The sequence below is a fragment of the Heptranchias perlo genome, chromosome 37, assembly GCF_035084215.1.
Source record: "Heptranchias perlo isolate sHepPer1 chromosome 37, sHepPer1.hap1, whole genome shotgun sequence".
NCBI classification, from domain to species: domain Eukaryota; kingdom Metazoa; phylum Chordata; class Chondrichthyes; order Hexanchiformes; family Hexanchidae; genus Heptranchias; species Heptranchias perlo.
In genome coordinates, this window is record NC_090361.1 from 5,209,561 (window position 1) to 5,234,180 (window position 24,620).

The 24,620-nt window shown below is 43.5% G+C and overlaps 1 protein-coding gene across 1 annotated transcript in view; it reads right to left on the reverse strand.

The window, feature by feature from the left end:
* Positions 1-24,620, reverse strand: part of LOC137304424 (complement C3-like) — a 94,211-nt gene that overhangs the window by 46,089 nt on the left and 23,502 nt on the right. The window contains exons 14-22 of the mRNA XM_067973017.1: positions 23,233-23,397; positions 20,439-20,565; positions 17,862-17,933; positions 16,019-16,216; positions 12,522-12,633; positions 10,984-11,069; positions 8,674-8,813; positions 4,995-5,207; positions 4,419-4,473 (exon numbers count right to left, since the gene is read on the reverse strand). Of these exons, the coding sequence (XP_067829118.1) occupies positions 4,419-4,473; positions 4,995-5,207; positions 8,674-8,813; positions 10,984-11,069; positions 12,522-12,633; positions 16,019-16,216; positions 17,862-17,933; positions 20,439-20,565; positions 23,233-23,397 (1,168 nt within the window). The remainder of the gene's footprint in view (positions 1-4,418; positions 4,474-4,994; positions 5,208-8,673; positions 8,814-10,983; positions 11,070-12,521; positions 12,634-16,018; positions 16,217-17,861; positions 17,934-20,438; positions 20,566-23,232; positions 23,398-24,620) is intronic.

The following is a 24,620-nucleotide window of genomic DNA, read 5'->3' on the forward strand; positions in this document are numbered from 1 at the left end:
ACAGCTTCCTGGGGCAGCAAATCCCACAGACCTACTACCCTCTGAGTGAAGAAGTTTCTCCTCATCTCAGTTTTGAAAGAGCAGCCCCTTATTCTAAGATTATGCCCCCTAGTTCTAGTTTCACCCATCCTTGGGAACATCCTTACCGCATCCACCCGATCAAGCCCCTTCACAATCTTATATGTTTCAATAAGATCGCCTCTCATTCTTCTGAACTCCAATGAGTAGAGTCCCAATCTACTCAACCTCTCCTCATATGTCCGCCCCCTCATCCCCGGGATTAACCGAGTGAACCTTCTTTGTACTGCCTCGAGAGCAAGTATGTCTTTTCTTAAGTATGGACACCAAAACTGTATGCAGTATTCCAGGTGTGGTCTCACCAATACCTTATATAACTGCAGCAATACCTCCCTGTTTTTATATTCTATCCCCCTAGCAATAAAAGCCAACATTCCGTTGGCCTTCTTGATCACCTGCTGCACCTGCATACTAACTTTTTGATTTTCTTGCACTAGGACCCCCAGATCCCTGACAATCCCTCATTGTGGGTGGCGGTTGAGGGGTCAAAATCTGCCCCCACATCAGGAAGCAGTCACAAACAGGTTCAAAGCTGTGTAGGTCAAATGCCAACAAAATAAAACACTCCAACAAGTTATTCCCAGCTACTATAATAACTCTGCAAACTCTCAGCAATCCTCAGGTTCAATAAACCTTCAGTTGCACCTGTCTCAATTGATCCTGGCAATGGCTGAACATAATGGCCCAGAATTTGCTGTAGGAAGGCATCTAATGACGTCTGCCATCCGTTAGACTTGCCCCTGCACCCTTCAGCTGAAAATATGCTTCCCCACAAAGTTGCTGGAAGTGCGAGCTGATAATGGTGCAGCGAGGGGAACAGCACATCTGCGACCTGAGTGAACAGAGCAAGCAACAGGGTATCTCCTGAACCGATGAGATTTAAGGATTGGGAAATAAACAGCAGAAGGACTGAGAAGAATTAAAGAGGGTGAATTCAATGTCAAATCAGAAATAAAGAGAGGGGAAAAAGATTGGATTAAGAGACAGAGAGGGAAAAGAGACAGAAAGGAAAAGGAAGAAAAAAAAATTAAAATTTAACCTTTTTAAAATCACCCCGAAAAATTCAAAACCTGATGGAATGAGACTCCACACTTGTAAGAGTTAATTTTTGGTGCCAGAGAGGTGGATTGGCAGTTATTATCATTTATCACATCAATGAAAGGGTACTTGCACTTGGAATGACCAGATTTAACTTTTTGTTGCGAGTTTAATGGGCAAATATTAATTCCTAAAAAGAAGGGGAGGCGGCTAAGGGCAAGATATTGTTTTCGCAAAGCTAATGGCAGAACGGTGCAACTCAGGCAGCAACTTTTGGATATTCACATTTAGCTGCGCATCTGCTCCTCACCTGACGTTGCTGTACTATTTCCCCATAAGTAATGGCAAGTGCCATTAGTCTCACCGTTATTTTGACAGCAAATTCTGGCCCTACATCTCTTCTTCTAAGCTACTCCTAATGCAATGAGAACATAAAACCAGGAAATTCGCTAACCTTCATTACCATGTTTTATAATGAGGTGGCTGGGGAGTTAGCAGGCGGACCATGGTAAGGGACAAATCACATTTGAAATCTCAGGCGGCTGGAAGGGGGGGGAATCAATTTTGGGGAGAAAACCAGTGGGAATGGCTTTTGCTCCATCTTGTCAACCAAGGGAAAATAGATGCCTCAATTGTACATGCCGAAAATGGCGTGGAATTTCAGGGCCATTATTTTTTTGGTGAGATACAAAATGGCACCTTCACTGGCAGAAAATATCAAAGCCACATTTTTTAAATTATTTAGAATCCTCCCGATGAGATGGAAACTTTAATCACTTTCGAGTTTTTTCACTTGAGTAAAGGACCTCACCAGCCACTTGAATCCTGTCAATCATTTTTTATTGGTCTGAGACCTTTCCTGGCCCATGGAAAATTAGCATTTTTTAAAAATTCGTTCATGGGATGGAGGCGTCGCTGGCAAGGCCAGCATTTATTGCCCATCCCTAATTGCCCTTTGAGAAGGTGGTGGTGAGACGCCTTCTTGAACCGTTGCAGTCCGTGTGGTGAAGGTTCTCCCACAGTGCTGTTAGGAAGGGAGTTCCAGGATTTTGACCCAGCTACGATGAAGGAACGGCGATATATTTCCAAGTCGGGATGGTGTGTGACTTGGAGGGGAACGTGCAGGTGGTGTTGTTCCCACGTGCCTGCTGCCCTTGTCTTTCTAGGTGGTAGAGGTCGCGGGTTTGGGAGGTGCTGTCGAGGAAGCCTTGGCGAGTTGCTGCAGTGCATCCTGTGGGTGTTTTAAAGAACTAAGGAAGTTGAGGCAAGAGCTCAGAAGACTGACTGTGAGAACAACAATGTGAAAATATATACATCCATCTATCTATCTATATCTATCAATCTGCTGGTAGCTCTGTGGTTAACACAAAATAAAAAAAACAGGATTGAAATCCAGCCTTATGCTTCTAAAAGAAGCCAATTCATCCTGAATGTGAGAGTATAAGGGGTAATTTTCTAACTTTGCACTCCCAGTTGGGAGCCTTACCCATTGGGAGCACATACACATATGCACTGTGCATGGTTTTTCTTGATTTTCTGTGCATCTGTGATTCCGAGATGTGCTCCCCACCAGCACGGCTGTCCAATGGACCATGGAGTCACCCTTATCCTTTATATTTACAGAACAGTGGGTATATACCAAGGGTTACCTCGGTTTAATTCATGAGGCCGGATTTTTCCTGTGAAAGCAATGGCAAGGCTAACAGGGCTCGCCATTATTTCTGTGCAAAATGGTAGAGCAACTTCCAGCGACTGCACTGATGCAGTCAAAAGCGAAAATCCGGAAGTTGCTCTACCAGACGCGACCCTCCTCCGTAAGCAGCGCGAGAACGGCATCTCGCCAGCTGGCTTTCCGTTCAAATGAATGGAACGGCATGAAGTTCCTGATGGATACAAACTAATCGCGCCAAAAAAAGGGACGTCAAATCATTTTAACTATGAGCACCCTGTTAACGGCATGTTAAGTCTTAATTACTGCCAAACAACCTCTCTGGCACTGAAAATTGACTTTTACAAATGTGGAGTCTCATTCCTTCAGATTTTAATTGTTATTGGACAGTTAAAAAAAAAATTTTGTTTTTTTTTACTTTTATCTCTCGCTCTTAATTCAATATTTCTTATCTTCTCTTTATTTCACTTTCTGTACCCGATTTGGCATTCAATTCACCATTCTAACTTACACTTCTCGGTTCAGTCTCTGCATGGCTTATTAACATGCTTCAGCTGGATTGGTTCAAGGGATTGACCGCTGTTTGTCCTGTTCACACAGGTCCCAGATGCCCTGCAGAGGGCACCGTGTTGGATTGAGCGCCCAATGAGAGGAACTTGCCATGCAAAAGCCCATGAAAAGTCTAGCGAACATTCGCCGCTCATAGGAACATCTAGCCCATGACGTTCATCTTCTTGGCAATGAAACAAAGCTACATTTTAATCTTACCTGCTGTTCTGATTCCATCCCTCCCCCTGGCCATTATCTGAGGCTGAACCAGACTGTTCGCAACCTCAGCGTCCTATTTGACCCTAAGATGAACTGCCGACCCCATATTCTCTCCATTGCCAAGAACGCCTACTCCGACCTCAAATAACATCGCCCGTCTCTGCCCCTGCCTCAGCTCCTCTGCTGTTGAAACCCTCATCCAAACCTCTGTTGCCTCTAGACTCAACTATTCCAATGCTCTCCTGGCCAGCCTCCCACTTTGTACCCTCCGTAAACTTGAGCTCATCCAAAACTCAGCTGCCTGTATCCTAACTTGTACCAAAGTCCCATTCACCCATCACCCCTGTGCTCGCTGACCTACAATGGCTCCCGGTCTAGCAACACCTCGATTTTAAAATTCTCATCCTTGTTTTCAAATCCTTCCACGGCCTCGCCCCCCTCCCTATCTCTTTAACCTCCTCCAGCCCTACAACAATCCGAGATCTCTGCGCTCCTCCAATTCCGGCCTCTTGCGCATCCCCGATTTTCATCGTTCCACCATTGGCGGCCGTGCCTTCAGCAGCCCGGGCCCCAAGTTCTAGAATTCCCTCACTAAACCTCTCCGCCTCTCCCTCCTTCTTTAAGAAGCCCCTTAAACCTACCTCTTTGACCAAGGTTTTGGTCACCTGTCCTAATTTCTTCTTATGTGGTACGGTATCAAATTTTGATTCCAACACTCCTGTGAAGCGCCTTGGGACGTTTTACTATGTTATAGGCACTTTATAAATGCAAGTTGTTGTTGCTGTGTAAACCAAACAAAAATAACATGAATGATGTTTTGACAACCACTTGTTATAAGAGCGTTAATGGTGAGAAAGGATCTAACCTTTGGGATCCAAAATTTCACTTATCACTAGACGTTCGATTTTCTTTCCCTCTGGCTACAAAAAAAAAACAGAATACAATGAGTATCCAAGTGTCTGCTTTCTTCTAGGTCTAGATTTTCTACTCAAGTTACCATGGCTCCCGAGCATAACTAATTCTTTGCAATTCAATCCCCCAGTGTTCCTTGGACCAGCATCATCACCACTCACTCTGAATATGACCCTCCTCCCCCCATACTTGGTTGGATGTATTCAGCTTTCGCCGTTATTTCTGGTGGAAAATTGACAGTGACAGCAAGCTTATCGAAAAATATTTTCTGCCCACTTCCGCCTGCTCAAAATCATAATTTATAATTTGCCATGATTTCTATCAGATGCCAGCATTTGCATCTGGCAGGAGTAGGGGGGTTAAGTGTATGCTACCGAAGTCTCTTAGGACTCTGACAATCCAAATTTCTGTTTCAAAGGTTGAATCCCATTTGAGAAATGAGCTCGATTAGCTAATTTATTACAATCACTTAATCAGAGCTGTCGGGAATGCAAAGAAGCATCTGGACGATTCCTTGTGTTGGACTTACCACCACTCGGAGAGATTTCCTCACACCATCAGTCGCAAGTTTCTCGTAGACCGAGGCCTTGACTTCAATCACAACTTCTCCAATTGTCAATGGAATTATAACAAAAGGCACTGCCGTGGATGATTTCCCTTGAACAGTAACTGTTTGTCTGTATCTCTCGGTCGGTTTTGCATTGCTGCATAGGTTCTCATTATAAGGAAACTCTACACGCACCTAGAATTAAAAACGCAATTACATTGTAAAGAATCATCAAAAAGGTGGAACTTTTTATGTGAACATAGGAAGGAACATTGGAACAGGAGGAGGCCATTCAGCCCCTCGAGCCTGTTCCACCATTCAATTAGATCATGGCTGAACTGTATCTTAACTCCATCTACCCGCCTTGAGGAATCTATATTTAATAATATATAATCGATATTATGTCAACAATGGCATGTCTAGTGCTGTAGACTCAACACTCCCGACTCATTTGTTTCAATAGGGTACCTCTGATCTGCAACCTGAAACTGAAAAAACAATTTTCAATCACAAATGTTTCCCGAACAAACGATCAAACTGAGATTGACTTTGAACGTACTTGGTGGCCTTAAGTTCACACAGCATCGCCTGAGCAACAGAATAATGCATGGTGCAGAGGGTGAATCTGGGAGTCAGAACTGGGGCTGGAAACTAATTAGAATGGCCTCAGAGGCCTGCTGCTAAGGGAGGAAGAGGTAGCCTCTGAGCTGCTTGAAAAACATGCAGCGTTTTTGGCAAACATTTTCAACAACAACTTGCATTTATATAGCACCTTTAATGTAGTAAAACGTCCCAAGGCAGCCAGCACACCCTAGGCAACCAGCACACCTGACTCCTGCAGCAGTGATTTTCCTCTCCTGTCAAAATTACTCAGGTGAGGTAGACCCTGGAAATTTCACTGGGGTCAGCAGTGTCACATATGGCAAAAACCCACTCTGTTGACTTTACGCCAGGTTTGTGGGGTCAGTGGAAGGGCACCTCATTTGCATGGGGCCGGGTGGGTCGCTCAATAGGGGGAACACCCTCAACCCCTCTGTCCTTGCAAACTACCACCCCATCTCCAATCTCCCTTGCTTCTCCAAAGTCCTTGAGGATGTTATCTCCCAAAGCCGTAATCATCTTTCCCACAACTCCATGTTTGAATCTCTCCAATCAGGTTTCAGTCCCTGCCACAGCATTGAAACGGCTCTAATCAAAGTCACAAATAACCTTCTGGGTGACTGTGAGGATGATGCATTTTTCCTTTTCCGCTTTATCAACCTCTCTATAGCCTTTGACACGGTCAACCATGCCATCCTCCCCCACGCCTCTCCTCCAATTGTCAGCTCAGTGGTACTACGCTCGTTTGGTTCCATTTGTATCTATCCTATTGGAGCCAGAGCATCTCTAGCAATGGCTTCTCCTCCTGCAGACATGGGGTCAGGTTCCACATGTACACTGACGACTCCCAATTCTACCTCTCCGCCACCTCCCTTGATGCCTCCACCATCTCTGTGTTGTCTGACATTCAATCTTGGGTGAGCTGCAACTTCTGACCCCATATACTCTCTACTGCCTACTTCCACCTCCAGAAGATTGCTTACCTCTGCCTCTGCCTCGACCCATCTGCTGCTGAAACATGCCTTTGCAATCTCCAAACTCAACTAGTCCAACTAGTTCTCCTGGCCAGCCTGTTATCCTCCACCTTCCACAAACTTCAGTTCATCCAAAACTTTGCTGCCCATATCCAATCCTGTAACAAGTCCAGTTCATCCATCACCCCTGTGCTCACTGACCTACATTAGCCCCTGGTCCCACAATGCCACAAATTTAAAATTCTCATCCTCGTGTTTAAATCCCTTCATGGCCTCGGCCTGCCATCTGTTATCTCCTCCAGCCCTACAACCCTCCGTGAAATCTGCGTTCTTCTGACTCTGCCCCTTGTACATCCCCCACTCCCTTCATTACACTATTGGCGGCCAAGCCTTCAACCATCTTTGCCCTACGCTTTGGAATACTCTCTTTACATCTCTTCGCCTCTTCCTTTGACACTCCTTAAAAGCCACGTAATATCTCATTCGTTAGCTCGCATCCGTCTTTGTCTGATCACACTTCTACGATGGACCTTGGGACACTTTTCTTCATTAATGGTGATATATAAATCCAATTTGTTGATGTTGAACACTCGACTTAGGCATTTCCTGCTTCAAGCCCATGAATTGCCATGTAAGGGGCAGTTGGTAGTTCCAACCCTTACATGTCAGAAATGGCAGAGACCTGACCTAACCAGGACTCCCTTGTTTCTTTTGGGGTTACACTGGTCTCCCACTGAAGTTATGGCTGAAGACCACTGGAACTCCGATAGAAATTGGGGGCCACTATCTTTAGGGAGGATGTTCCCGATGGCTGGGGAGTCCAGAACCAGGGGTCACAGTCTCAGGATATGGGGTATGCCATTTAGAACCGAGATGCGGAGAAATTTCTTCAGCCAGAGGGTGGTGAACCTGTGGAATTCTAGGAACATAGGAACAGGAGTAGGCCATTCAGCCCCTCGTGACTGCTCCGCCATTTGATAAGATCATGGCTGATCTGTGATCTAGCTCCGTGTACCTGCCTTTGGCCCATATCCCTTAATACCTTTGGTTGCCAAAAAACTATCTATCTCACATTTAAATTTAGCAATTGAGCTAGTCTCAATTGCCGTTTGCGGAGGAGAGTTCCAAACTTCTACCACCCTTTGTGTGTAGAAATGTTTTCTAATCTCACTCCTGAAAGGTCTGGCTCTAATTTTTAAATTGTGCCCCCTACTCCTAGAATCCCCAACCAGCGGAAATAGTTCCTCTCTATCCACCCTATCCGTTCCCCTTAATATCTTATAAACTTCGATCAGATCACCCCTTAACCTTCTAAACTCTAGAGAATACAACCCCAATTTGTGTAATCTCGCCTCGTAACTTAACCCTTGAAGTCCGGGTATCATTCTAGTAAACCTACGCTGCACTCCCTCCAAGGCCAATATGTCCTTCCGAAGGTGCGGTGCCCAGAACTGCTCACAGTACTCCAGGTGCGGTCTAACCATGGTTTTGTATAGCTGCAGCATAACTTCTGCCCCCTTGTACTCCAGTCCTCTAGATATAAAGGCCAGCATTCTATTAGCCTTCTTGATTATTTTCTGCACCTGTTCATGACACTTCAATGATCTATGTACCTGAACCCCTAAGTCCCTTTGGACATCCACTGTTTTTAACTTTTTACCATTTAGAAAGTACCCTGTTCTATCCTTTTTTGATCCAAAGTGGATGACCTCACATTTGTCTACATTGAATTCCATTTGCCACAGTTTTGCCCATTCACCGAATCAATATCCCTTTGTAATTTTATGTTTTCATCTACACTGCTTACAATGCCACCATTCTCTGCCACAGAAGGCAGTGGAGGCCAAGTCATTAGATGTATTCAAGAGGGAGATAGATATATTTCTTAATGCTAAAGGGATCAAGGGATATGGGGAAAAAGCGGAAACAGGGTACTGAGTTAGACGATCAGCCATGATCATTTTGAATGGCGGAGCAAGCCCGAAGGGCCGAATGGCCTACACTTGCTCCTATTTTCTATGGTAGCTCTCCATGTAAATAAGGTAAGTACGGATGCATTGGCGAGATAAATATGTTGCCAAACTTACTTTAATCTCTTCTTCTTCATAATTGTACAGGATTGCTCTAACTTCTACTTGTTCGTTGCGGACAACAGAATATGGAAGTCGAAGGTCGATGAAAAACTCTTTCAGCACTGTAAGCTCATAAGGCTGAGCAACACATATCCCTGGACGGAGGCAAAGTTAGAATTCATTATTTTAAACGGTTGACCTGTTCACTTATCACTGCATAAAGAAAAGGAGGCACTTTCAAAGCTGAAAAAAGTGGACATAAAATGATAATCGCCAATTTTTAAATTTCATCATCTTTCTCCCCAAGTTTATCTTGACATTTGAATGGATAACTCTCATAATTCCCGTACATATGGATGTGCATGTCTATAAGTGGGACTGTGTATTCAGTTGATTTTTCTTTTCATCTTGCACTCCCCTAACGTCCCCTCACAATCTTTAAGAACTCCACTCCAAACTGGAGATGCTTTAGTTTGAAACAGATTTTTTTTTTCCTTTTAGGTAATATGTTCGGAGACTGTCACTACCCTGAAGTGCTTAATTTAGTAGGAGTTAACTTTATTAATATTATTTCCACAGTGAGGAATCAAAGAAGTGAAAGGGAATATTGTAGTCATTATACTTGGGTGTGTTCTGTGAGTAGATTACGGGACATATACCCATGAGAAAGGCCATTGACAACCCATCTAAACTCATCCATCCATACAGCACCTATAGGGGCTAATTTCCCTAGCCTTAGCCCTTGGGAACAACTGCTCTCTAGGTCCAACAAGTGGGGCAAGGTGGAGGCCCATTACATTGCTCCAGGATTTCCAGGGCTTCACGGGGGAGGAGCTGGGCCCGCACCTGCAATAGGCACAGGCCCGTCGCATTGATGCAAATCGGGTGGGAGGGAATAGTCCCAGCCGCAGCACCCCAAAAAGGTCAGTGTTTGGGCTTCTGCTACGAACCTGTCCCTCACGTCTGATGAGGCCTAACAGGAGGTTGAAGAGGACCCAACAAGGTGAAGTGGAATTTTGTTTTTCCCTTACCAAGCAGATTTTCGGGCTTTGGGACTTTCTTGCTGCTGGAGAACCATAGAGCAGAAGGGGGGCCATTCGGCCCATCGTGACCACGCCCGCTCGAAGAACAACCAGGTGCCCATTCTAATCCCACCTGGAGACTGGTGACCAGGAATGCAGCTGCGAACCTGAGATTTGAATTTCCTCTCCCTCTTTGGTAGCACTAGGCCCTGCCGGGGAGCAAGCCTGCACCAGGGGTGAAATATTGACAATTCAGATGCTGTGCTCCTAACCAGCACTTGAGGGGGTGGGGGGGGGGGGGCGGGGGTTGGGGAGAGGAGGGCAGGAAAATTGGCCCCACAGTCTCCCATCACATCAGTTTCTGAAATAATTCAAGAATTCTCGCTTCCACTATCCAGAAGTCTATTCCATTTGATGATCATATTTGTGTGAAGAAGCCCCATAAATTCACCAATAAATGGAACTTGTGCCCACCTCTGTCGTGAATCAACGTAAAGTCGTAACCATATTAATTTTTTTCTACCCCACCTCTAAGAGCCCCCACCCACCACCCCACAACCTCTGACAGTAAATAGTACGAGCAATTTTAGTCTTTCCTCATTACTCAGTAATCTGACAGGAGGACTCAACCTTACAGTCCTTCTCCACGCTGTCTCCGTGGCTTAAATCTCGTCCCTTTATCTCTGTGGTAAAAGCTCACGTGCTAACTAAACACAGCAGCGACCAGATCTGGTACGACATTGTTCAATTTTACTGTTTTGGCTATTCAGCTTTCTATTCGCTTTGTTAATTACTGCTTTGTGGAGGCTGGACATATTAAGCATCAAACCTAGTAGTACATTTTACATTGAGTCTACAGCACAGAAACAGGCCATTCAGCCCATCTGGTCTATGCCGGTGTTTATGCTCCATGCAAGCTTCCTCCCACCAGGCCTAATTGCATCAGACACCAGTACAGAGAGATTCTGATACGGTGTTCAGGAGGGAGCATAATGAGCCTTGTATCTTCTATATCCTCTAGCGTCCCAGACTAACCTCTTCTCTTCCAGCTGCACACTAAATCCCTGCCAATGGTCATTACATCCACACACTCTGGCTCCAAAGAAAACTGGTGTGCACTATTCCCTTTTGTTATTGCTGTGCTGGCTGTTCCACCTCCTCCTATACATACTCACAAAGTCTAGATCTGAAAAGGGACAATATCCTCACTTTTTGATCACATGCGCTGCATATCTGAGTTCTTTCATTTGTTTGAGTAATCATCAGTTTCAACAAACAATCTAATAATCCAAAAAAGTCTTACCTTTATCTGAAGACACACTGACAGCTTGAATTTCCCAAGTAGTGATTGAATCTTTAAGGTAACCATTTATCTCCTTTGTCGCAAGGCTGATTAAGAAAAAGAAAAATGCACTGCCATTGAACACATCTTGATTATATACTGTTAACAACTTGATTTTTGTTGTGTAAAATACGTTATTTTGTTTGTAAAAGTTTTAATGGGAACTTAATAAGGTCAGCCATTGGACAAGTTACACCAAATAGTCTTATTTTTCAGTAGATGAATAGCACTATCAAGATTGCTACCCTATACTTGACTATTACCGAGTCAGGAAGTTAACTGTATCATATATTTAAGGGTCTTGGAAACAATTTATGAGTAATCCAAATACTTAGGACTAAAAATTGCTATTTTGGTTAGTGGAACCATTCTATTAACATGATCAAACAGGGAATTCCACATTAAGCAGCTTCTATTGTCTTTAAATTACTCTGTTTCCTTTGGAGTATTGCCATCTAAGACAGACACAACCTTAGTGAAGTAACTTTTATATTTAATTGCTTATCAAGTAAAAATCTTACGAGAAATGTACCAGTGTCTTTTAAACTCACTTGTGTCACACCAGGTGCTATAAGAATAATCACTGCTTGATTAATCAGAAAGAAGGAACATCTGACTCCATAAATCACACAAGTAAAACAATTAAATCTAACTTGTAAGTGGGAAATACAAGTCCATTAAGTAATATCTTCATCTGAACAATGCTGGTGATTCTCTAGCAACTACATCGCAGAAAATACTTGGGCCATTAACCAGGGGGAAAAAAATCTCATTTTGTTGTTTTCTTCTCCATATCAAATGCTATTTTACAATGTTTTTCAGTTTTATAATGCCAAAACATGGCATTACATGGTACTAAAACCAGCCCATTTGCAATTATTTCCTGCTCAAAACTTCTGTAGCGAGTAGTGTGGTCCAAAGGTTTACATCTACTACGAAGATATCTGCTATTTGTCAGCCGTGGCTCAGTGGTAGCACTCTCACCTTTGAGTCAGAAAGCTGCAGGACCAAGTACCACTCCAGAGACATGAGCACAAATTCTAGGCTGACACATGCCTGAGATTCCATAATTCGGATGAGATGTTAAACCGAGGCCCCCGTCTGCCCTCTCAGGTAGACGTAAAAGATCCCCAAGGTACTAGTTCTCCCCGGTGTCCTGGCCAACATTTATCCCTCAATCAAAACAGATTATCTTATCACATTGCTGTTTGCGGGAGCTTGCTGTGCGCAAATTGGCTGCTGCATTTCCTTCCTTACAAATACAATCCTTCAAATTACATTCCATAAAAATCCTTCACAAAAGTACTTAATTGGCTGTAAAGCTCTTTGGGGGGTCCTGAGGTTGAGAAAGGTGCTATAGAAATGCAAGTCTTTCTTTTACAGTTGACCTTTGGACCCAAAGAACCCTGCTGACCCCAGCCTCATGAATTAAATCATACAGAAACAGTTCAAATACTACGCATTCATACAAGTATGCGGGATTTCACCAAAATAAGTACCCATCTCTGTCAGTATTTCTGGGCAGAGTGTTCAGTAGCCAAAGCCAGCTTTCTGGGAAGTCACTTCTGAATACTATGTCCTCATAGGGAGAATAGCTATCATCATCGTCACCTAAAAGAAAAAGGGTTATAGGTAAATTATGGATTTAGATGTAGAGTTTCATCTGTACATATAAAGGCTAAAAAGTTGAGAGATATTAGCTTACATTTTCCACTCCAATTAGAAAAATGGCACAGCATTAATGACATCTGCCCACCAAGAAGTGGGCTGGTCCTGCCTCAGCCTCCGGGGCTAGCCTGATTAACATAACGACAGCAAGCTCCCAGCGACAGGAACACCGCTCAATGAGAGCTCATGATTTCAGGGAGTGGGAGGAGCTGCAGCAGGATTTAACAGCTTGCATCTTCCTAAAGGATCAGCAAACCAAAACCGTGGATTTTCAGCAGCTCTGAAAGCTTTCCAGAGAAATATTATCTATCAGGTCTGCAGGAGGAATGAGAACCCCTAGGGTCAGCAGTGATGCTGTGGAAATGCTCACTGGAACCCTGCAACATTGTCCTAGAGGGTGGGGGTTGGGGTGGGGTGGGGGACAGCACAGTAGCAGATGTAGGCGGTGGCCAGTTAGTCAATGTCATCTGGGATGACCCCACATGCAACAACTTATTGCCGGAAAAAGTTCAATGACCTTACTAGGTCTGGCAAGTTAAGAGGAGCTAGCCACATCTATCAAGAATGTGCTGATCTAAATATTTCTGCAACTTAATGCGTTGAAGTTCTTGAATAGCCTATTATTAAAGCCCATGAGATAGTGCAGGGTCATTTATACTCAAACCTTCACCTGTAAGTACTCCTTCACTCACTTCTTCCCATGCTTTCTCCCTAATAAAAGCCAACATGGTAGGTATCTGCTTAATTTTTTTTAATATTCGTTCATGGGATGTGGGCACCGCTAGCATGCCCAGCATTCATTGCCCATCCCTAATTGCCCTTGAGAAGGTGGTGGTGATTCGCCTTCTTGAACCGCTGCAGTCCGTGTGGTGAAGGTTCTCCCACAGCCCATTATGGTCAGCAAGAATGAAACCTGCATCCCATAGAAAACAAGGGTCGTTCTCACTTTCAGCTTTCTTTTTAAGGAAAGTTAGCCCATAACCGAAGAGATTGGGCACCCTCCGTTCCTCCCCCTCCTCTTTTTTCAGGAACCAAAAGTAGAGTGTAACACCCAATGGGAAACCATTGAGTGATCTGTCTGCAGCAGGAGAAGGGGAGGCACAGCAAATGGCAAAAGGAAAGTCGCACAGTTCTGGTTTCCATATTATAAAAAGGAAATAGAAGCTCTGGAGAAGGTGCAAAAAAGATTTACAAGGATGATACCAGAACTAAGAGGATATACTTATCAGGAAAGGCTGAGCAGGTTGCAGCTCTTTTCTTTAGAAGAGAAGGTTGAGGAGTGACCTAACAGAGGTCTTTAAAATGATGAAAATGTTTGATGGGGTAAACGTAGAGAAGATGTTTCCACTTGTGGGGAAGTCCAAAACTAGGGGCTGTCAATATAAGATAATCACCAATAAATCCAATAGGAAATTCAGGAGACACTTCTTTACCCAGAGTGGTGAGAATGTGGCACTCGTTACCACATGGAGTGGTTGAGGGAAACAGCATAGATGCATTTACAGGGAAGTTAGATAAGCACATGAGGGAGAAAGGAATAGAAGGATATGCTGATAGGTTGAGATGAAGAGGGGTGGGAGGAGGCTCATGTGGAGCATAAATGCTGGCATAGACCAGTTGGGCCGAATGGCCTGTTTCTGTGCTGTAAATTCTATTTAAAATAGTTAGCCGGAGCAAAAAGGAAATCCAAAATAAATCAAGAAACAACAATTCTGCAAAGCTATAAAATATCTGTGTTTGGCCCTAAGTTTACATTCATTTTTCTCCTGTGCCGAGCAAACCTGGCCACCCATTACATGCGGTCATGTTTACTGCAGGACATAAATGAGGGCAATGCTGATGAAAAATTAAATATATAACATCATTGTTAATAGACAGCCTTCATCGTGTTAATACACTTCACATTTCTTGTTCCAATGTGTTTAACGTACATCTTTATACATTAAAATCTAACTACCATTCCTCAGCCCATGAAACTAATTGCTCTAGATCCCTTTGAAGTTTGTCAGTCTCTCTTAGGTTCATTCATTCATTTTATGAATATTAGGTAGACCCAAAAATATTAACCAGAACTTTGCCAATTTTTTCTCTCGTTGCCTCGAAAATTCCATACTTTCTTCGCCAAGTGTGCCTCTAAGCATTTGATTGGGCAAGTTTCTTCATACATGTACTCACTGACATCCACTTACATTATAGGTTACTGAACTTAAATGAGTAGATCCATAGTTTAACACCCTTGCCATTTCAGGATCCCGTAGTGCCAGTTTGGCTCAGTTGGTAGCACTCTCAACTGTGTATCAGCAGGTCATGAGTTTGAGTCCCACTCCAGGATTGAAGCCCATAATCTAGGCCGACAGTTCAGTGGAGGAGTGCTGCAATGTTGGAGGTACTGTTTTTTTTTAATGCGATGTTAAACCAAGGCCCTGTTTAGATGGATGTAAAAGATCCCATGGAACTATTGGAAAAGATCAAGAAGTTCTCCCAGTCTCCAGGCCGACATTTCTGCCTCAACGGAAAGCAAATTAAATGGTCATTCATCTCATTTGCTGTCTGTGGCACCTTGCTGTCTGCAAATTGGCTGCTACACATACCTATATAACGAGCGGTGACCGTACCTCAAAAGTAATTCATCAACTATGAAGTACTTTAAGACATCCCGAGGATGTTAGAAGTAATATATAAATGCAATATCCTTCTCCCTATATCTCTAACCCTATTAATCACTTAAAATGACTTCACTGGTCTTTAACCCTTGACTAACTATTACAGACAGCTACAAATGTCTGTATTCCTGTATACAATCTGCTATTTTACCTCTTCCAAAACTAATTTTACTTATCCTCAACTAAATTTTTTATGGCTTCCCGTTCTCTTTAGAATTTGTTGCTTTGTATTTTCAAAATGTTTTGCTTGGCTATTAGGTAATTTCTAGCTGTGTAATTTAGCCCCTGTAAATGCGTACGAAGGGGTGGAAACCAGCCGCCTGTTATATGGCCCACCCGATATTCAGTCTGACTGCAGTCAATGGGACTGAACACTCAGACGGGGAGTATAATGAGCGGACGATATGATACCACCCATTTAGCACTACTGACCGAGACGGTCTTCTAACCCTGTGTCTCTCCTATTTTCCAATTAGGGATGGGCAATGAATGCTGGCCATGCTAGCGGCGCCCACATCCCATGAATGAATAAGAGATATTTTCTTTCTCCCTCTCAAAGGTACTCATAACCTGGCATTTTTACAGTTAATGCCTTGGTGCAAAACGTCAAAAAATATTAAACAAAATACATCATTTCAGTTGCGATGCCCCTTCTTGATACTCACTTCTTGCTAAAGTCATTTGAGTACTGCGAAGTACAGCCATAAATTTTTGAATATGATTGCAGCAATCCAGGAAAGCGTCTTTACATGCTTGTCCAAGTACTATTCTCCTAGCTCTTTTGTTACATGAAAAACCCATGGGATTTAACTTCATTCCATCACGACAACATTTCCTTTGTGGTTCGACTATGTACTGATGCACTAAAATAAAAAGCACAACAAAAAGAACAGAATAAATATGTAGAAAATAACAAAGAAAAACAAGTGTTGGGAGTGGAATAGGACCTTTGAAAAATATAAGGAATCTTACAACACCAGGTTATAGTCCAACAGTTTTATTTGAAAATCACAAGCTTTCGGAGGCTTTGAAAGCCTCCGAAAGCTTGTGATTTTCAAATAAAACTGTTGGACTATAACCTGGTGTTGTAAGATTCCTTACATTTGTCCACCCCAGTCCATCACCGGCATCTCCACATCATGACCTTTGAAAAATAAGCAGTAATGTTTTAAAGGAAGAGAACGAACCTAGAAATCATTGTTTAACAGCTAGGGTCTTTTATATGAATCACAGATAAAGCAGCACTGTTTTCGTAACCAAGTGATAAAATAAAATTATGTACTTGATAAGACCCTCCCTCAGTTTTCAAATATAATCACAGGGGTGCAAAGTGGCAGTAGAAGGTCATTCCTGGTTTTTATGGATATTATAATTTGTGAAAATAAATGTAAACAATTGCACTGATGTAAAAGTTGCTTGCCTCCACTTAGGGACGACAACAACAACTTGCATTTATATAGCGCCTTTAACGTAGTAAAAACCTCCCAAGGCGCTTCACAGGAGCGATTATCAGACAAAATTTGACACTGAGCCGCATAAGGAGATATTAGGACAGGTGACTTGGTCAAAGAGGTAGGTTTTAAGGAGCGTCTTCAAGGAGGAGAGAGAGGTAGAGAGGCGGAGAGGTTTAGGGAGGGAATTCCAAAGTTTAGGGCCGAGGCAGCTGAAGGCCGGGTATAAAGGTGAATAGTAGAATTGATTTTATAGTGCTATTTTATTTTCTGAACATCAATCTCTAAATGCCGATTTATACTTAATTTTGAAAAAAAATAAGTAGGTTAAATATTTAGCTTAGTGCACCCTAATCATTAATGATTAATAAATCCATCATTCCAAGAATCTTCTATACCTAAAATGCACTCCTGTCCAATAAATTCTTGCACCATCCTAAGACTCCCCACCCTTAGCTCCAAAATGCCGCCAGCAATGGCAGAGTTTGACCAGATCGCCCTGGCGACATCCTTTTACGTTCTGCCTACAGGCGGGTTAAACTGCTCGTATAGCCAGTTATACACGTAAGGGTCAACGACGCGGTCTCAGCATGCCTGCCCTGCCTCACCAATATCAGGGAAAGCATGTAGAGAGACTGGCGGAACTGTATCCATCCCGCAGCATAAACAGGGCATATTTGTCACAATAGGAACTGGTGCATATTACTGGAACAGTTCTACAGGAAATGTAGGGGGCTGTGCATATTTAATTAATAGAAGCAACCTCAGCAGAAAATTGTTCATCGCAGATAGTTTTTGCATGAGGAAGAAAGTCAGTTATGTAGATCTATCGGTAGCTAAGATGAGAGTTTAATAAGAGTTTTTTTTTAATTCTAGTGGTCAGTGCTGCATGTGTGCAGTGGAAACACTTTATTTCTTGCACGTTAATTATTATTTTTAACTTGTCTATAGTAACATTTTAATTGGACTAGCGTCACAGGTTTAAAAAGCTGCCATCAAAATGATCCTACAATGTGACTGGTTTCAATGAACAATTTCTTAAATTGGAAACACATACATTTAGTTGCCTTCATCTCCATTAGTCTCGGTGAACGACGGCTACGTTTCATCGGCTGTTTGCACTTCAGCTCTGTAATAAACATTTGAAATATATACACTTTAAAACGTTAGTTCTGCAGTTTTGTACAGTCTTGACGCGCAGTCTGAATTTTACACACATTCGATGTCCTCATTGTGCAGATGATCCAGGGGAAATAATAGGATGCTCCAAAGATAAAACTGACCAACCCCAGAATTAATTAGCCATGGCGCTACTGCTAATTCTTTTTTGCAGCCCTCAGTAGAGCAAGTTGAGGATGTGCTAACTGAAGCAAGTACAGGAACTCCAAACTGCGGAGATGTTAAGGGAAACAAAGGGTATTAAGGGTAATGGAACCAAAGCTGGTGGATAGACTTAAGATACAGATCAGCCATGATCTAATTGAATGGCGGAACAGGTCCGAAGGGCTGAATGGCCTCCTCCTCTTCCCATGTTCCTATGAGGAACGACATGAGATTGTGTGAGGAAACAATTGATTTGAAATTGTACAAGTGATGAGAAAGTGAGATGTAGGTGGGCAAACCACTGTCATACAGAAGTTAATAGTGAGTTTTACAGAGATGATAACATCAGAAAGGCTACGTACTGTTTTAAGGGGGCAGGGTAAGAACTAACAACTGATGAACTAATGAGGTGCTGAGGACGCTGATTCAGTTATGATATTGCATGATTGTTCAAGAACACTAAATCTGCGGAACGAAAGAAAGAACATATAGAGTTGATGGGAAAACTTAAGGTAAAGGACAATACAAGCTTAGAAGATATCGGTGTGCTATTCAGGAGTTTAACTACGGGTTACTAAAGATGCTTAGGAGTGCTGGTTAATACACGGTTTCGATGTTTTTAGTCTTTGGGCTAAATTAGGGGTCAGAGCTCCTACGTCAATAGAAGTGACAAAACACTAATCTTCTTAATCACCTGTGAACTGCAATTAGGGGACAGTCAAGCACCTGAAAAAGTACTAGGAAAGGCATGGGCAACAGCTGTAGGATTGAGCACAACTGAATGAGGAAAGGCAGCTTTACAGGCCAAACACTGCAAATGGTACTGGAAGGAGTTAAGGGAGAGGATGCAGACTACTTATGGGATGGCAGCCACCACACCCCCCCCACCTCCCCCACTAAACACTCATCATGGGAGGAGTTGGCTGAAAGCAGGCAGCAATCGTCAGCCATCAGAAGTCCTGGGTGTGACTGACTCACATGCAAAAGCCTTGCAATGGACAACCCAAGGAGCTATGGAGCCACCAGATTCCCAGCAGGCTACCAGTGAAACCTTGCAGACAGCCAGCACACATTCCTCCATCCACAAGGGAATCACTCAGAAGGATTGGTAGATTTGTTGTCACGGATCCGCTGTGCCTGTCATTGCAAACGAACTGCACATTTAGGGAATGGTAGCCTCTGCAGCTCATATAAGCATGGGGTTTATGTTTGGGTACCCAATGACACATGGATGCAATCAAATAGCCCCCACAACCCCGGGGGATCCAGCAATTCTGGAAAATTTGATGGCTTTCTCCGTCATCTATGTGGGAGCACTATCTAATCATGTAGACTGAGCTGCCCTAGCAAAGATGGCATTAGTAACTTGCTTTATAGAAGACTGCACAGAAAATTGGCTGATCTGGTATAAATCCCCTGGAATGCGCATGTTAAGAGCTATGATCACTTTCTCTGTTAGTCAGAGCTATACGTGCAGTGGACTTTGGTTGCAGATCTTGCTGCGGCATTGAATAGAGCTCCTCCAAAGTTTCATGACTGAAGCACAACCTCTTGAGGCAGAGCTCCTGGGAAACATAAGACCATAAGAGATAGGAGCAGGAGTAGGCCATTCGGCCCCTCGAGCCTGCTCCACCATTCAATGAAATCGTGGCTGATCTGATTTTTACCTCAACTCCACTTTCCTGCCTTTTCCCCCATATCCTTGCTGATCAAAAATTTGTCCAACTCAGCCTTGAATGTATTCAATGACTCAGTCTCCACAGCTTTTTGGGGTAAAGAATTCCAAAGAATCACGACCCTCTGGGAGAAGAAATTCCTCCTCATTTCCATCTTTAACGGGCAGCCCCTTATTCTGAGACTATGCCCCCTCGTTTTAGATTCCCCCATGAGGGGTAAGATCTCAGAGTGTGTGCCTGGGTGTATACATCCTGCTGGGTGGGTAGTTCTAGTATGGTCTGGCTCTCTTATTCATCTGGCTTCCCTTACAGCTCCCAGTTGCTCCTCTTCCTCCAACATTTAGATTATGTAGAGTGGGATTCCCATTGGGAGGCCCTCAGATCCGAGCTCAGTAATTTTCCTAAAATACAATGCTTTCCACAGGTAATGCAGAATACAGGGGAAGGCTTCCTCAGTACAAGAATGAAACCATTCGTACTAAATCATTACCTCATTCAGTCTCTATACAAATTATCATTGTAACTATTAACAAGTAGTCCTGATGTACAAATATAACTTTGCGATTAACAGATTATTCAGTTTACAAGAAGTTGCAGACGTTTACTCAATGTTGAGTGCTTCTAGAAAACAGTACCTGATCTTACAGCTGTCTTGATGGTATTGCTTACGAAGGCTAGTCCTGCATCTGAGAAAACACCAAGTACATCACTGCCACTTCCAGGTGTGCAACCAATATCCTTTTTCTCCACAACACTCCATATCTGTATAAAACACACATATAAAAGCGGGTACATCAGTTAACCAAGTTGATAATGTGATGCCATAACAGCCTGGATTTCCCTCTGGTTGGCAGGTTAGCGATGGAACAGGAATTACCATCAGCCAATGGAAATACACCCGCTGTCATTTCGTCCCGGGGGGCGGGGTTGGGGCAATAATATCGCTCTGAATAGGGAAATGCAGCTCCGGTGCAGCTTTAAAAGGGCTGCAGCCTGTTAAAGGGCAGCATCACTTCTCTGCAAGAACAGCTGAAGCAGCAACAGCCTCGGGGTGTCAGCAGCTGGAAGGGCACCCAGATTCTCGGACGCACCCCTTGGCAGAAGTTAGGGCCAGAAGAGCAAGACTGTTGGGCACTGAGGGCAGGGAGCGCCATAGGTGGATGGTGCACTGTGTCGGGGGGGGAAGTGGCAGAGGCAGTTGATGCAACTTCCACCACCCTAAAAACTGCCACACAGTGCAGATAAAGTTCAATAACCTCATCTGTCCACATTGACCTCTCTGTGGATATGAAGGTGACCACTGCGTCTCAACCTTTATAGCACAGGCTCATTTCAGGCAGCCATAGACGACCTCTGCATTGACCTCTCTTGCTCCCTTCCTCCAACATTTAGATCATGTGAAATGGGACTGCCATTGGGAAGTCCATTGTGTCGCCTTCAGATCCTAGCTCAGTACTCGTCTTAAAAAAATATGCTTTTCAGAATGTAGGGGAAGGCTTTCTGAGCGTAACAGCAGGGGAAACAAAATTCCAACCTGCAGTGAGTCTCAACACACGGCCAACGTGTCCACAGTCAATCTTGGTGAATGGGCTCCAGCAAACTGCACCTTTTAAACTGTGGCACATTCTCAAGGGCGGATGGGAAGGTGAAAGTAATGGGACTGAGGGCAGGTGATATCATCCCCTCCTAACTCCGTCATTGACATGTGGCTGCCACTGGGAAAGTTTATAAGATATTAAAGGAAGCAGATAGGGTGGATAGAGAGAAACTATTTCCGCTGGTTGGGGATTCTAGGAGTAGGGGGCAAAGTCTAAAAATTAGAGCCAGACCTTTCAGGAGTGAGATCAGAAAACACTTCTACACACAAAGGGTGGTAGAAGTTTGGAACTCTCTTCCGCAAACGGCAATTGATGCTAGCTCAATTGCTCATTTTAAATCTGAGATGGATAGCTTTTTGCCAACCAAAGGTAATAAGGGATATGGGCCAAAGGCAGGTATATGGAGTTAGATCAGAGATCAGCCATGATCTCATCAAATGGTGGAACGGGCTCGAGGGGCTGAATGGCCTACTCCTGTTCCTATGTTTCCTATGGTCTGAAATCACAGCCTCTAATGCGTTCAAGGAAGTAGCTCCAAGACACATGGAATATATTCCCACTGGTAAAGCCATCAGTGTGTCTTAGACTCAAAGAAACCTATACTGCACATTTGAGAGTCAGATTTAACATTTTTCAAAGATCATCGTTTTTTTAATCTATACATTTCGATGTAAAATAGGTAATTACTTTGAACAACAATGACATTCTCTAGACTTTCCTTCCACTCTTAACTACTTAAATGCCAAAATATGAAGATAAGGATCTGTTGTACTTTATAAAGCACAGGTTTATCCAAATTTAACAGGTATCGCTTAGAGGAGGAATATATGGGGAGGATTTAATATTCAAAGTAAGACCCTCTTCACGTCCTTTCATTGTGAAAAATATATTATGTCAAATAACATCAGAAGATGAGCCTCTGGAAAGTGTTGCCGTCTGGTGTGGTGAGTGCTGACTCTCTGCTCACCTTCCAGAGGGAACTGGACCAGTTCTTGACCGGGGCAGAGGTCGCATCATATGGAAGATAAGTGCCTTTAAAGGTAGCACTTGGTCCATGTGATGTCCTGGACTGGTTTCGATCGTCTGAGTGGGTCGGGGAGGAAATTTCCTGGGTATTTTTTCCCTTATTGGCCCTGGGTTTTTTCTCTGGTTTATTGCCTCTCCCAGGAGATTGCATGGCTGTGGGGATGGGTGGGTGGGGGTAGGAAGTGTTTAGGCTGCCCATCATGGCATGGGGCAGGTTTGATGGACCAGCTGGTCTTTTCCTGCCCGTCAATTTTGTATGTTCATATCTTCATTAGGTATTGCTGCGCACAGCAAATCTGTTAGTGTCGGAAAAGAGGAAAGATGGATTCATGTTTTGGGAGTAGACTTCATTGGATCATTTCTCTTTTCACACACTAACAAGCATGCTCCTGGTTCACAATTCTAGCATGTATTGTTATCACTTATTGTAAAATATTGTTTGTTTTAAAAACAGGTGAGAACCAAAAAGAAATCTTTGCCGCTGCCCTCACCCTCTTTTACCCAACTGCAGGTACTACCAGAAGGTCGCTCCCACATCTGCCTTCCCCCTTCCTCCCTCCAGCCCTTTATTTCCCCCTTTGCCGCTGACCATTCTGGGCCAGATCTGCTACCCACCTGTGGTCAGTTGTTGGCCACTTCTGTTCAAGCCCTTGCTCTTTTACTGCAGGCATTAACCCATTTAAAATAATTGGGTAAGTGCATTCTTTAAAACTGTGGACCAAGAAACTTTAAATGCTCATCCACGAACATTGTCAACAGTAATTTCGAAGTTTAAACATTTAGGAGAACATCGAAATTTACTTACCTTACTCTGCGTCAATTTATTTTTCTTATTCAGTATGAACACTGCTTTATCCACAGCAACTAGGCCAACCCTCGCACCAGGGTCCCCCTTGAGCTTCAGTTTAAACTGTTTACCAGGTTTGTAAATCTTCTTATCATCCCTCGCATCTGCAGCAGACACTATCAGCTGCGAAGAAATGCACGTTAGTCTGAAAATAGTCACAAATATCAGACTGCTGTCGAATTGTATATCACAACACTGCTGACTGCTGAAAAATTAAGCTTTGCATACTAGAACCATAGAATGAGACAGCACAGGAGGCCACCATTCGGCCCATCGTGCCTGTGCCGGCTCTTTGAAAGAGCTGTCCAATTAGTCCCACTTCCCCTGCTCTTTCCCAATAGCCCTGCAAAGTTTTTCCCTTCAAGTATTTACTCTATTCCCTTTTGGAAAGTTATTATTGAATCTGCTTCCATTGCCCTTTTTGGCAGCGCTACTTAGTACTTCTTGGCATTTAATTCTTTCGGACAGGAATACGAGCATGAAGTGCAGTGAAAACGGCAAATTCTTGTCATTAGATACTTATCAACTGTCTGCACATTCCAAGACACACTTAGACTGCTGTTCCTCGAGCACCTTATCTTTCGTTTAGGCACTTTCCAACCCTCCGGACTCAACATTGATTTCAATAACTTCAGATCATAACCACTGCTCCCATTTTTTTTCTTTTTTTTTGGACTGCTCCTGCTGGTAATGGTTCTGCTGTTGCCATTTACAGCTTCTCTAGACCGATCTTTTGTTTCTTAACCTGTCCCATTACCACCCTCCTTGCCTTGCACCATCATCCCTTTTGTCATTTAATCACTCTTGCCTTCTACCCTATCACAGACCTTCCCTTTTGTTCCTCCCTCCCCTCCCTCGCTCTGTACTTGCTTAAAAACTATTTAACATCTTCCAATTCTGACGCAAGGTCATCGACCTGAAACGTTAACTCTGTTTCTTTCTCCACAGATGCTGCCTGGCTTGCTGAGCTTCTCCAGCAATTTTCTGTTTTTAGTTCAGATTTCCAGCATCTGTAGTATTTTGCTTTTGCTATAGTTGCACCGGAATGGCTTAGCTAGGGGAGGGGGGCTAGTTCTGGTGCACGAGTCTTTAGCACTTAACGTCATGTGGAGTCAACCAAATTATCTGAACATTGACATCTATGATGGTGAGAACCTCAGGAAGAAGTTAAGTACAATTTGTTCACTTGGAACTTTTGGTTGGAGATACTTCAGCCTTCTGTTTTGCTATCACATGCTGGGCCCTGCCGTGGTTGAGGATGGCATGGAGCATCCTCCTCCTCCTCCCGTTAGTTGCCTGATTGTCCACCATCATTCTCAACTTGAGATAGTAGGACTACAGAGTTT